The 12,525-nt window shown below is 40.9% G+C and overlaps 1 protein-coding gene across 7 annotated transcripts; it reads left to right on the top strand.

The window, feature by feature from the left end:
- Positions 1–926: 926 nt before the first annotated feature.
- Positions 927–11,752, top strand: METTL22 (methyltransferase 22, Kin17 lysine). 7 transcript variants are annotated; one of them, XM_030284763.4, is made up of 12 exons: positions 928–1,079; positions 2,649–2,739; positions 2,837–2,959; positions 5,289–5,639; positions 6,000–6,040; positions 6,126–6,270; positions 6,694–6,765; positions 6,861–6,914; positions 7,437–7,517; positions 8,158–8,260; positions 9,031–9,199; positions 10,902–11,752. In XM_030284763.4, exons 3-12 carry the CDS (start codon positions 2,854–2,856, stop codon positions 10,935–10,937), a joined length of 1,158 nt encoding a protein of 385 aa, XP_030140623.4. In that variant the 5' UTR covers positions 928–1,079; positions 2,649–2,739; positions 2,837–2,853; the 3' UTR covers positions 10,938–11,752. The 7 variants fall into 7 exon arrangements, with proteins under 7 accessions (XP_072791742.1, XP_030140623.4, XP_072791738.1 ...); XM_072935640.1 differs by having other exon boundaries at positions 1,077–1,095; XM_072935637.1 differs by having other exon boundaries at positions 2,649–2,959.
- Positions 11,753–12,525: the final 773 nt, after the last annotated feature.

The following is a 12,525-nucleotide window of genomic DNA, read 5'->3' as shown; positions in this document are numbered from 1 at the left end:
ATCTAGAAATAGATACAGACTATAAATTATATTCCAAGGTGTTTTTATGCATTGACTAATACTTCCAAGGTGTCCTGGGCAGTGTCCGGCTGTTGAGGTGTCCCTGGCAGTGTCCGAGGTGTCCTGGGCAGTGTCCGAGGTGTCCCGGGCAGTGTCCGAGGTGTCCCGGGCAGTGACCGAGGTGTCCCTGGCAGTGTCCGAAGTGTCCCGGGCAGTGTCCGAGGTGTCCTGTCCCACACCATTGTCCCCTCCGCACTGACCACACAGCCCAGCAGAGCCCAGCTGCCAGCTGGCACTGGAGACGAGCTCAGCTGGGAAATGACTGCTGAAGAGACCACGGTCCAAAACGTAGAAACTGTAACTAAAATCTGGTGGTCTAACTCTTAGGTAAATTTCTGTTGTTAAAACCTCTCAAAGACTCTGGTTATGATGTTTCCACTCAGTGATTAACTTAGTCTTGTTTATTTCATCTGGTTTACACGTAGTAAAAACTACGTAGTTAAAAACTTCAGAATTAAGCAACTAAACTCCCAATTCCCTACACAAGTGAACAGCTGTTCTTCAGCTAATCTAACAGTGGTACTAGAATTCTGACATTATCTGGACTAAGGAAGAAATGCCTATTTGCAGATGTTTTCAAGCCGATTGTAGATTTTGCATGGAATTGCAGCTAAACCGAGACAGGGCAAGTGATGCTAGGCACAATTAATAAAAGAACGCGAGTAGGAAACGCGCGTTCAAACTCCGAGGATGCTTCAGCGCCAGCCTGAACTGCGCGCCCGCCTCCGCGGCAGGCTTCCCGCGGGTTCAGCGCCGGGTAATTCCAAACACAGGCGCTGGGGGATTCCAAACACAGGCGCTGGGGAATTCCAAATACAGGCGCTGGGGAATTCCAAGCTCCAAACACAGGCGAGCCCCGAGCTCAGGGCGCACCCAGCGCCCACAGCACCCGCGGGGCCGCCGGGCAGCGGCGTCAGCGGAAGGAGCCGGGAGGAGCCGGAAGGAGCCGCCACCTCCGCAGCCACAGCGGCGGGCGGCGAGAGGCCGGGAGAGGCGGGACCGAGCGGGAACCGGGAGAGGTGGGAGCGGGGAGAGGTGGGATCTGAGCTGGGGAAAGGGGAGAGGTGGGATCCAAGAGGGGAAAGGGGAGAGGTGGGATCCGAGCGGGGAAAGGGGAGAGGTGGGATCTGAATGGGAAAAGGGGAGAGGTGGGATTCGAGAGGGGAAAGGGATAGGTGGGATCTGAACGGGGAAAGGAGAGAGGTGGGATCCGAGAGGGGAAAGGGGAGAGGTGGGATATGAATGGGGAGAAGTGAGAGGGGTGGGATCTGAGCTGGGGAAAGGGGGAGAGCCGCTGGGGGGACGCGGGACCAGAGCGGGGGAAAACCGGGACAGGCGGGTCCCACCGTGGGGACGCGGGACAGATGGGTTCCACCGTGGGGACAGGCGGGTTCCACCGTGGGGACGCGGGACAGATGGGTTCCACCGTGGTCCCACCGTGGGGACAGGCGGGTCCCACCGTGGGGACAGGTGGGTCTCACCGTGGGGACAGGCGGGTCCCGCCGTGGGGACAGGCGGGTCCCACCGTGGTCCCACCGTGGGGACAGGCGGGTCCCACCGTGGGGCCAGGCAGGTCCCACCGTGGGGACAGGCGGGTCCCACCGTGGGGACAGGCGGGTCCCGCCCGCGCTCCCGCGGCCGCCCCGTGCCCGGGAGGCTCCGGCGGTCCCGCAGCAGGAGCGGGCGCTCCCCGCGCTCCTCTGCCAGGCTCCCGCAACGAGCCCCGCCGGGACAGGGCAGGTTTGGAGCTGGCAGAAGTGAACAGAGCTGCACAGCCACAGATACAGAGAATTCTTCCAAAGCCTGGAGTGTTGTCAGTGTGGATAGGTATGATGGGCCAGCAGGGAGATACTAGATTGATCACGGGTCTGGAGCATCTCTCTTAGGAAAGGCTGAACTTGAGAAGACATGACTGAGAGGAGCCTTCTTACTGTGTATAAACATCAAAAGGAGGGCTCAGAGCAGGGACCAGGCTCTGCTCCCTGGGGCCCAGCAGTGGGGCAGGAGCAAGGGGCAGGAACTGATGCCCAGAAAGCTCCACCTGAACACGAGGAAGAACTTCCCTGTGCAGGGACCAAGCACTAGAACAGAACACAGAGTGTGGAGTCTCCCTCGCTGGAGATACTCCAGAACCATCTGGAGTCCATCCTGTGCTCCAGAATGACCCTGCCTGAGCAGGGACCAAATGTGGTCCCTTCCAGCCTGAGCCATTCAGTGATCTTGTTCAAGCACAACTGGATAATAGCAAATTTAGCATAATCATTCAAGATGTTAATGCCAACATAGGAAGTGGCCTTATTCCCTTTGAAGACCTTGATTAGGCAGTGTAATTCTGGGCAGTCATGGTAATGGTTTTTTTCAGGGGAGGTTGTTTGTAACAGAAGAAAATTAGTAGCTCTTCCTAAAATATACAGTGGCTGCTACTGAACTACTAACAGTTATATATTAGAGGATTCTGTAAAAGAGAGCCTTGGAGCATTCCTAATTTATTGAACAGTGTAATCTGATTTTTATCTTCTGAAATACTGCTGGAGCAATGTTCGGACAGTGTCAGGCTACCACTAAAAGCTGCCTGTGTTTGGTTTTAGGTTGAATATCCTGATGAGTAACGTTGTCTTGGAGCATGGTGGAGCTTGCACGATCACACCTTCTCAGAAACGATATCTTGAGTTTCCCTTGGTGAGCAAAACTGTTACTGGATACCTGTAAATGGAAGAGAATGGAATCCCTTTGTGGCTGTTTGAGCACTGCAGATGTTCCTCTCACTCCGTGGTAGATTTAGCAGAGAAGGAGATGGATAACCCCACGTTTAGAAGTGACACTGTGCTCTCTGATGTTCACTTGCACTGCCCAAGCAAAAGACACCTCATGGTACGACTGAATGCAGTTGGACAGCCAGGTAATGGATGCTGGCACTGATGGAACTGTATTTTAACTGTACTCAGATCTTTGGAAAGCTGAATCCTCCTCTAAGTGGTTGATATTAATAGTTACATATTTTATTCCAGTTATAAGCAGAACCACCTCCTACTCAGTCTTTAGAAAGAGGGATAGCTGTGTTATGCTCATAAAATTGACTCCAATAAAAGAAAACTTGCAGACATGTAGGATTTGTCTTAAAACTTGTAGGACTTGTAGGAAAACTCGTAGGATTTGTACACAAACAAAAGGCAAGAAGCCAGGGGTTTTAAATAGTGTAACTTAAGTTTAAAATATAAGCTATCAGTAATTGTTCTATCAAGTTTAATTAAATGTTTATGTGATGATGTACTATCTGTTCCAAGGGAGCATAACAGCTTTCTTTGGGTATATGGTGTTTTTTTGGTTTTGGTGGGTTTTTTTGTTGGAGGGATTGGTTTTTTTATGGGGAGGTATTTGCTTCAAAAAAAAGTCAACAAGAAAACTCAACATAGCAATGGCTTTAACTGACAGAATTTGAAGAGTCAAGGCTGTAGAGGAAATTAGTTGGCAAATGCCCCTGGCTGATTGCCAGCTTGTAGGTTGCTATAAAGTTGTCAAGGGAACTGACCTTGAAGCTGCTGACAAAATGTTCTGTACAAAAGTCCTGCTGTGACAGAAGTGTTAATTGTTTTTTCAAACACAGCTGTGACATCAAAAGAGTAACTTCTGCAGCTGTTCTGGTGTATGACAATGTGAAAAATTATCCAAGTAGGCCTGACAAGGAAATTAATAATAATTTTGACCCTGTACAGGTCAAAGCACAGGTAATTAATGCTGTGGTGGGTCTTCATGCTGTTTGGTATGTGTTAGCTGTGATTGTGATTGATGCAAAGAACCTTTCAGCAGAAGGAAGTGACAGTGGGTTCTGCCTACTTCAGTGAGCTCTGTCTGAGACATTCCTCTGGTTATTGAGACAAGAATTGCATTGTAGTAGGACAGCCTTTAATGCCATAACAATCTACCAGTGCCACTTTGCTGTGTTTTGGGGAAGTTTATGGGGATTTAGTCTCTTCCCCTTTGAGTCAGTTTGACTTTCCACCTTTTGAATGCTGTAGAAATGCAGAGGATCAGAATGAACTTGGAGAACAAAGCACTTCGTTCACTGATGGCATCCTCTGTTCCAATTAGTTTAATCTGGCCATCATGCAACAGTGGAAACTTTAAAAATTTCTCATGCTAGGACAGGCACTGAAGATTTCATTAGATATAGCTAAAAATGGTCTCACTAGAGAGGAACCTCAGTCAGATTTCAGTAGACCACCTTGGAACATCTTGCCTACGAAAGAAACTCCAAAAAGAATAGAACTCCATAAATTGTGAAACTGTTGAAAGCAGTGGTGGCAAGCACTGCATTTCTTCCCTTTTGTTGGTAGTGAACATAGATGGAAGGACTATGGAATGTCTGTTCTTCCTTATGTATGGTATTCAGGCAGTACAGATTCCTGTATTTAAAATTGCAAGGTCCATGTTTTAATAACTTAAAATTTTAATAGATGCTGATGTCACTGAATGATTGTTGTAAAAGATTTTTATTAATTGGTCATTTAGAATAGTTTCAGTTGTTTAATCTCTTTGAATAATGAGTTTAAACAGTTCAAAAAAATTACAGAAGCATCAGCTTTGCCTCCTGTGCACTTATTTCTGCTCTTATATATTGAGCCAATTTCAAGGCATGAAGTTGCTTGAATTCCTAAAGACTTTGAAAGCAGTAAACAAAAATTCAACTTGCATTTTGCTAGAACACGCTTCTTTCTTACAAGGTAGGAATCTTAACCAAAAAAAATGAATTCTTATTTATATAAATTCTGCTTTCAACTTAGTTTGAACTTCCATGAACAGAACTTTTTTAGGATGTAAGAAAACATCCCCTCTGCCAATAGTTAAAATAAATATTACTAAATCAGATGAACGTGCCCACTGTGGCTGTGCAGATGCTGAGTCAGCCAGTGGACTGTGAAAGTGCTTTATTAATTTATGCTGACAGAACTTAATAATTAATAACATAAAATAATTATATTATGGTATAATATGTATTAATTAAATATATAACGTATAGAACATAACATATAGAACATTAATTAAATAATTAATAACAGAATTATTTCTTCATAGCAAATAAAACTGTAGCTCAAGTTACCTGTACCATGTTTTACTCTATCGATTTTTAATACATTTAATGCATACCCAAATCTGATGCATGTGGAAGTTGTGCACAGGTTCTGCCTCATCTGGTGTCTAACCTTTCCCCTCACACTGTGTTCTTTCAGTATTCCTGTCATATTTCAAACTCCTTTGGAACATAGAAGATTTGGCATCTGGGAAACACGTGAGAGAAATTACCACAGGAAGAGAACACCAGTGCACAAGTGGAAATGAACTGTGTGACAAGGGCAGGAGTAACAAGAAAGAAGAAGGAGAATTAAATAGTGAAGGAGTAGAAGCTCTGCTAGATGATGATGGAGACCTGGAAGTGGTCAGAAGGCCTCGAAGTGCCTCTGATTTGCAAGCAGAGGATCTTTTGAGGGATATAGCGTGCCCTGTAATTCTGATGAAAGGGAAAGAAGATGGTTTTGAAGATGAAGAGCAGGAATGCACTTGCAGTGATGTTGTTAAAATAGGTAAATAATAAGCTTCAAGTCTGGGAGAAATGTGGCAAATACGTTTCAGTAAAACAAAAGAAAAATAGGTTTTCTTTAGAAATGGAACAGCAGTTTGTTAAGTGAAAGAAAATAATGAACACAATACTGTGATATTGCAAATATCTTTTTTCTCTGGAAAGGATTTGGGCACTTGTATACCATGGGGAACTCAGTGGTCCTTAGTTAAAGTGGGTGTTTGGCATTATCCAGCATTATTCTGTAGAATGAAGAGTGTTTAGTTCTGTATTTGAAAGGGAAGCATAGCCTTAGTTTCAAACTTGCCACTTGATTTGAACAATTTTGAGATAATTGTTTTCTGTTCTACTCTCATTTTCACAGAACACACTATGGCAACCCCCTTAGAAGATGTTGGTAAACAAGTACGTGTTCTGCCTTGTAGTATCTTCATTTTCACGGAATGTGCTTCAGAACTGATTCAATTTTAAGTGCTTCCCTTGTCCCCAGGTCTGGCGTGCTGCCTTCCTTCTGGCTGATTACATTCTCTTTAAAAGGGACACGTTCAGGGGCTGCTCTGTGCTGGAGCTTGGAGGGGGCACTGGAATTACCAGCATTATCATGGCAACAGCTGCCAAGAGAGTTTATTGCACAGGTAAGGCAGTTCCTTTCAGTTAAATATTTTTATGAAACTTGCCAAAGTAGTGTTTTCATCCTGGTATTTTCAGACTCATCTGTTCAGTTATAGTTAATCATTTTTATTAATGTGTATCAATTTGTGTTATTTACTGAAACTTTCTCGAGGGGCTGAGAAAGCTCAAGAGTTTAAAAGCAAGATATGTTGCAGTGAACTCAAGATAGTGTATCCAGATTAAAATATGTAGGATCTAACTTCGGGTTGCTCAGAGCTTGGAACTGAAAGACAAAAGGAGGAAGGATACTAGGGGAGCAGTCATCAGTGGACAGAGTTGCTCTGAGTTTTCCTTTATCTCATGAGCTTGAAACCTTGAGTCTGAGAGGCATAGATGCCCCATGCAAAATATTTTTGTATTTAATATCATTATTACTTCTTTTGCAGATGTTGGTGAAGATCTCCTGGGCATGTGTGAGCAAAATGTTGCATTGAACAAGCACCTGATGGAGCCAGGAGGTAGGTGCTGTATGGTCACATTTTGACTCTTTACTTTAGCCCAGGTGCTGTGTGAAAGGCTGTTTGTGACTGATGAGATCTTTGTTCACTCCCAGGAGGGGAAATTAAAGTGAAAGAACTGGATTGGCTGAAAGATGAATTCTGCACTGGTAGGTGCTTATAATGGCTCCTTTTAGAATGGGCTTGGTGTTTGGTGTTACATATTCAAAAGCCTCTCTTGGGCCTCAAAGAAAATTCTGGTTAATGACAATATTCGATACTGCCAGTTGAAAATGTTTTAAGTTTATTAGACTTTCAGGTAAAGATTCTTTAATGAAGAATAAATATTTAAAAGTATGATAAAATAGGAAGATTAATCAAAACTTATATAAGAATATACTTGGGGTTTTGTTTAAAGGTGTTCTTGCTTTAATGTATTTAAAGCTGTGATTGCTGCAGGATTGTGAATTCTGAAGTGCAAGAAAACTTTTTCTTGCCAGTCAGCCTTGCGAGGGTTGGACATGACATGGAGAAAGCAGAGGACTGGGGGAACTTCAAAAAATGAACAGGGAAGGTTTTGATTTCCCTTGAGTGGTGTGCTCTGTTTATGGAGTAGCTGCTGCCCACAGGAGCTAAGAAGTTCCTTTTGAGACATTTAATCATGTACACCAAAGCCATATTCTTTCTTACAGATCCTGAAGCTCCTTATAGCTGGTCTGAAGAAGAGATTGCTGATTTGCTTGATCACTGTTCTGTGATAATGGCAGCTGATGGTAGGGAAATATCAACAGTAAGCTTTTAAATCAAACACTCGAGTATTATGAGTAATAATTTAAACATACCTAGTTTGCTTTTAAAATCTAATAGGTCAGATCCTTACCTGATTTGCCAAAGCTATGCCTTAAGTGTTCCTGCCTGTATTTTTCTTTTCTAAATGCTTATAGTTATATTTGAATTAGCAATTATGAGAACAGATGTTACAAGCTGTAGCTCTTCCTTTTCTTTGCTGTATCCTGCTTTCAAAGGAGATCTGGTTATAATGATAAATTAATAATGGCCTGGTGTGGGTTTTTGTGAAGAAAGAGGCTCTCTAGTCTCCAATATCCTGGGTTTTTTTAGCTTTGTAGTAAGATTATTTCCAGTCTGAGAGAATTCTTGTCAAAACTTGTAAATTGTCTGACAAATGAGTCCCATTCTGATGAGAGAAAGTTTAAAGAAAGCCTGGCATAAATAGCAGCAGTGAATACTCTTACAAGGTCAGTTGTTGCCATTAAAAATGTACTTTGTACTTAGATAAAAGACTGACATGTTTGACTGGAGTAATCAAACTAAGGCCTGTTGTTGTTTCATAATGGACACTTAAGTAAATGATATCATTAATTATACATACGCTCTTAATCTTGTTTTTTACAGTGTTCTATGATGATGACCTTACAGATGCCTTGTTCAGAACTCTGTATAGAATCACACACAACTTGAGAAATTCTTGCACAGTTTACTTAGCACTGGAAAAGAGGTAAGTATTACCAAGAACTTAATATAAAGAGCACTAAACACTTTGTGTGTTTTAATTAAAAGCTGGCTTCTGATTTTCATTGTATCAGATGATCACAGGCTGCAGTATATGCTCAGAATACGCTCTTTTTTTTCCCTACATGCTTAATTTTTATCAGTTCAGAATTTAACAGGAGTTTGCCTTTTGTTGTCCTACCCTTACCTCACCTGAGATGACCTCTGTTCAAATAAGGATAAATAGGTGGCTAGGTTGATATAATGCCCAATAACATTTGTTTTATATTTTTGAGGTCACAGAGTGGAATGAAGTGATTTAGAATTAGGGTATTTATTTCCTAGCTTGAGCAACTCTACAACAGTTTCTCTTGTTTGCTTTCAAGGAATTAATGAATGTTTTTAAGTAATTGTGTGTTGCAGTCCATTCATAAGCTGATACACAAATAGGCTTTGCTTAAAGCTCTGGAGATTTATAAGCAATAACTCTTCCTGTGGTTTGTTGCCAGGTGTTTGTCTAGAAAGCCAATTCAATGATTCTGTTGTGGCAAAGTGCCCTAAAATCAATGGAAAGGTTCATCCAGAAGTTATTGTGTATTGATGCTGACATAACATCTTTTCTGCTTTTCAGAAATGGGGGTATATATTTTTTTTGGCTGCTGAAGGGAGTTAATTATGCTGAGAAGATTAATTTTTTTCAGTAGCTGAGGGAAGTTACACACCTATTTAAGATGCCAGTATAGGAGAGATGTTATAAATGAAATACTCTTTTGCCAGGTTGAACTTCACTTTAAGACATATGGATGTTACATGTGAAGCCTACAGTCACTTTAGAAATACTCTAAATGATCTGGAGAGCCTCCAAGATGGAAAAATGAAATATACAGTGGAGCCCATTAAGCCTGATTTCTGCCAGTTCCTTGTTTATGAATGGATTGAGCAGTTGGTAAGTGGCATTCATGAAAATAAATGTAATGTATTAGGCTAATCATCTCAAATTATCAGTTATCAGCTGTTTATGTAACATGAAGGAAGAATAGAAGAATAAACATTATCTTTTATTTCCACCTAGTTTTTTTTAATTTAAAACTATCCTTGTTTATACTTACATAATCTGTACTAGATTGACATGTCCTGGTTTTGGCTGGGACAGAATTGATTTTCTATCACCAGCAGTAGAGTGGCTGAGGTTGCCCTCAGTTCCTCAAAGGATAAGAGACTTTTACTTTGTAAAATGCCATTCTTGTGACTGAACTGGAAAATAGCACCAATATCTCTTCTAATTTATTTTCTTGTAGGAGAGCTTTCATTTCACACTTTCAGTGATTCCTTTCCCAGTTCAGAGTTCAGGACATAATGTTCTAATATCTATGAAGAAGTCAATTAGCTGTAAACTTCTCTTATTGAGAAATAATATATATTATATTTCTGGTTATCTAATTACCCCTCAAACACTTATGGTTCTCTTTCTCCATTTTTTTCCATATTATCTGCTCTTAGGAATATTATGCAGGGTAACTAACAGCTAACAGGCTTCCCGAACAATCCAGTCTAATGAATCTTTTTAGAGGAGATACAAATCTTGCACTGGATTGCAAATCTGGTACCAAGAAATTATGTTGTTGTAGTCAACATACTGTGTGTATGCATAGTGAGATGACAGGGGCCACAGTTACTTCATGAGATTGATTTATTTTACTTAATGCTGATACCTTCAAGCATCAAACATGTAAAACTTGTTTAAAAGTTTTAAAAGTACACAAAAGGAACATGGATTATAGATAAATGTGTAAACTCATTCCCTGGCTGCTTTGAGGAAGGCTGCTGATCTTTGAAATCTATGCATTTTTAAAATGCTTGTTTTTATTTATCATTAAATCTATTGCCACAATTCAAAGATGTCATGGTGAAGAGAATGTGGTAGTCTGCTCAAATATCCTCTGTGGAGCAGACAAAGCATATATTAATGTATTCTAAAGAAATGAAGTGATTAAGGATTTTTCATCCTTGTTGCCTATAGGATTGAGAAGGGGATTTGTGTTTATATAAGCCATGCATTTGTGAGACTTTGATTCCTCAGTAAATTATTTCTTCAGCTGTTTTTTTACCAGCATTATTGAAACCATTTGTCAACACCTGCTAAGAAAAAGAGCAGGATTATCAGTCAAAATACTTAGGATTAGCAGGATTATCAGTCAAGATCATGCAGATCAGTGAAATGACAGAATCACAGAACATTTTGAGTTGGAAGGGACACACAAGGACCATTGTATCTAACTCTAGATAAATGGTCTCATACAGGGATCCAGCCCACAACCTTGGCATTATTAGCACATGCTCTGACCAATTGAGCTAATTTGAAACTATTTCAAAACAAACTACTTTATACTAAATGCACATTATTTTTTTAAATCATGCTGCAAGAATGAAGCAATCAGCTATAGTGCTCTGTTTCAAAGATAATTTGGTAATTGTTCCAGGAAATTACAGACATGGATTTGGTATCTATCCATAGACGGATACTATCTATAGATGGAGGTATAGGGTATGTCTTAAAACTTGTTTTACAGTAAGCATGTTGAAATTCTTCATAATTGCAACCTACTGATGTGAGAAAATACCTGTATGTATTTTTTCTGCTCCTACAGGAGTTGTGGAAGGTCATGGCTAACCACCTAACGTGACAGGCCCACGAGGAAAGAGCAGATCTTTACCTAAGGAGAAGGGCTATTTTGATGTTCTGTTAAGAAAAGAATTTTCATCCCAAGAAAGGCATCCTGGTGGAATTGTGTTCTCAGAAAGTATTGCAGTGCAGTTGTGCTTTACTTTTTTGGTCTTAGCACTTCGTTTCTTGGACTTGTGCAGTTGGACATGATTTCTTTGATGTTTCCAAGTAGTGCTGGAGGCCAGGCAGCGGCAGTGACATGGTGACTTGTTCTTTGGATTGATGACTTCACTCTTAGAGTCTGGCAAAGAAGTATTTAACCTTTTCCATGTGGCTGATTTGCAGATGTCATGCATTTCCCTTTTTAGTTTACACAACATGGACACCGTTACCAATCTTGTCCAGTTCCACACATTATTTGTATTTATCAACACTTGTGAAACGATGCTCTGGACAAGACTTGTTTGTCATGAGTGAAATTTTCTTTAGGAAATTTGTTGATGAAACTTGGACTTAATTCTCGGTTTGTCCTATATAAATCACTCTAGTTTAGAGCCACTGTCTGAATTGGAAGGAAACAAGATGCATTTTGTTTGAGTCTCTAAAAATACTCCACAGAGGTTTTGGAGTATAGGAGGTCAACCCTATATTATCCTGCAGGAATTTTAAGCTATTCTGTCGTGGGGAGGTTGAAGATGAGAAGATAGCACATGAAGGGAGATGTTACAGCTCTTGAAATATTTGGAATTCTACCCTGGACAAGAATGTCTTGCCCACACAAAAGTGGGCCTTCAATATCTTACTTCTGGATTAAAATAAAACATATTTATTAAATCTCTCCTGTGTTATTAATGAATCCAAAAATCTGCTGCACTTTTATAGATGTTATGTGCACTGTTGTGTTTATATCACTTTGCCATTTGTACACTGCCATGGAAATCCTTGTGCCCTCTGCATTCCTCAGCACCAGGAGAGTGTCAGTGATGGAGCTGTTCCAGCCTGGGACTTGTGGGAGTGTGCAAGACATTCATTAGAAGCATCTGATGGAATTCTTGAAAGCCTGTTTTACATTTGGTGTGGGTCAGGTATTTCATAACCTTCTTATGTATATGAAGATCTATTTTTGTGCCCTTTAATGGCATGAAAGGTTATATGATGGCCATTCCCTGTGAGTACAAAGTAAAAATTACATTATGTTAGCCATTATGTATGTACATTATGTTATGTATCTGTCTAGATTAATATGAAATCTCTCTTGGAACACTCATTTGAACCTCAAAGATGAAAAACTGTATTTTAATCCAAAGTTTCCCAAACTAATGTTTGTTGGTTTGTTATGTAATGTTATTGACTTTGGTAGAGTCAGCTGTTTTTGAATGTAGCTGCTGATTTCAGTAGTGATTTTTTGAAGGCTGTACAAGAATGTACAAGGCTGATGTGAAGTAGTGTAAGCAGTTAGGGAATCATGTGGTTTTTCTCACACAGGATTTCTCAAAATCTTTGGAATTATCAATAGAAACTCACCTGCAAGTCCTTCATTTCTGTGAAGGAAGAGAAAGTAGACACTTAATTTAAAACCTATGAATATTTCTGCTCAGCTGTGGTGA

Source organism: Taeniopygia guttata, chromosome 14, assembly GCF_048771995.1.
Source record: "Taeniopygia guttata chromosome 14, bTaeGut7.mat, whole genome shotgun sequence".
Taxonomy (NCBI): Eukaryota; Metazoa; Chordata; class Aves; order Passeriformes; family Estrildidae; genus Taeniopygia; species Taeniopygia guttata.
The sequence above is the reverse complement of the archived record's forward strand: the minus strand, read 5'-3'. Positions and strand labels throughout refer to the sequence as shown.

Excerpts from the sequence above, each read along its gene's own strand:
- METTL22 (XM_072935637.1), top strand. The coding sequence starts at position 2,770 with ATGGAAGAGAATGGAATCCCTTTGTGGCTGTTTGAGCACTGCAGATGT. Across the intron at positions 6,041-6,125 it reads TAGAAGATGTTGGTAAACAA|GTCTGGCGTGCTGCCTTCCT; the intron begins GTACGTGTTCTG and ends CCTTGTCCCCAG. Across the intron at positions 6,915-7,436 it reads GAAAGATGAATTCTGCACTG|ATCCTGAAGCTCCTTATAGC; the intron begins GTAGGTGCTTAT and ends TCTTTCTTACAG.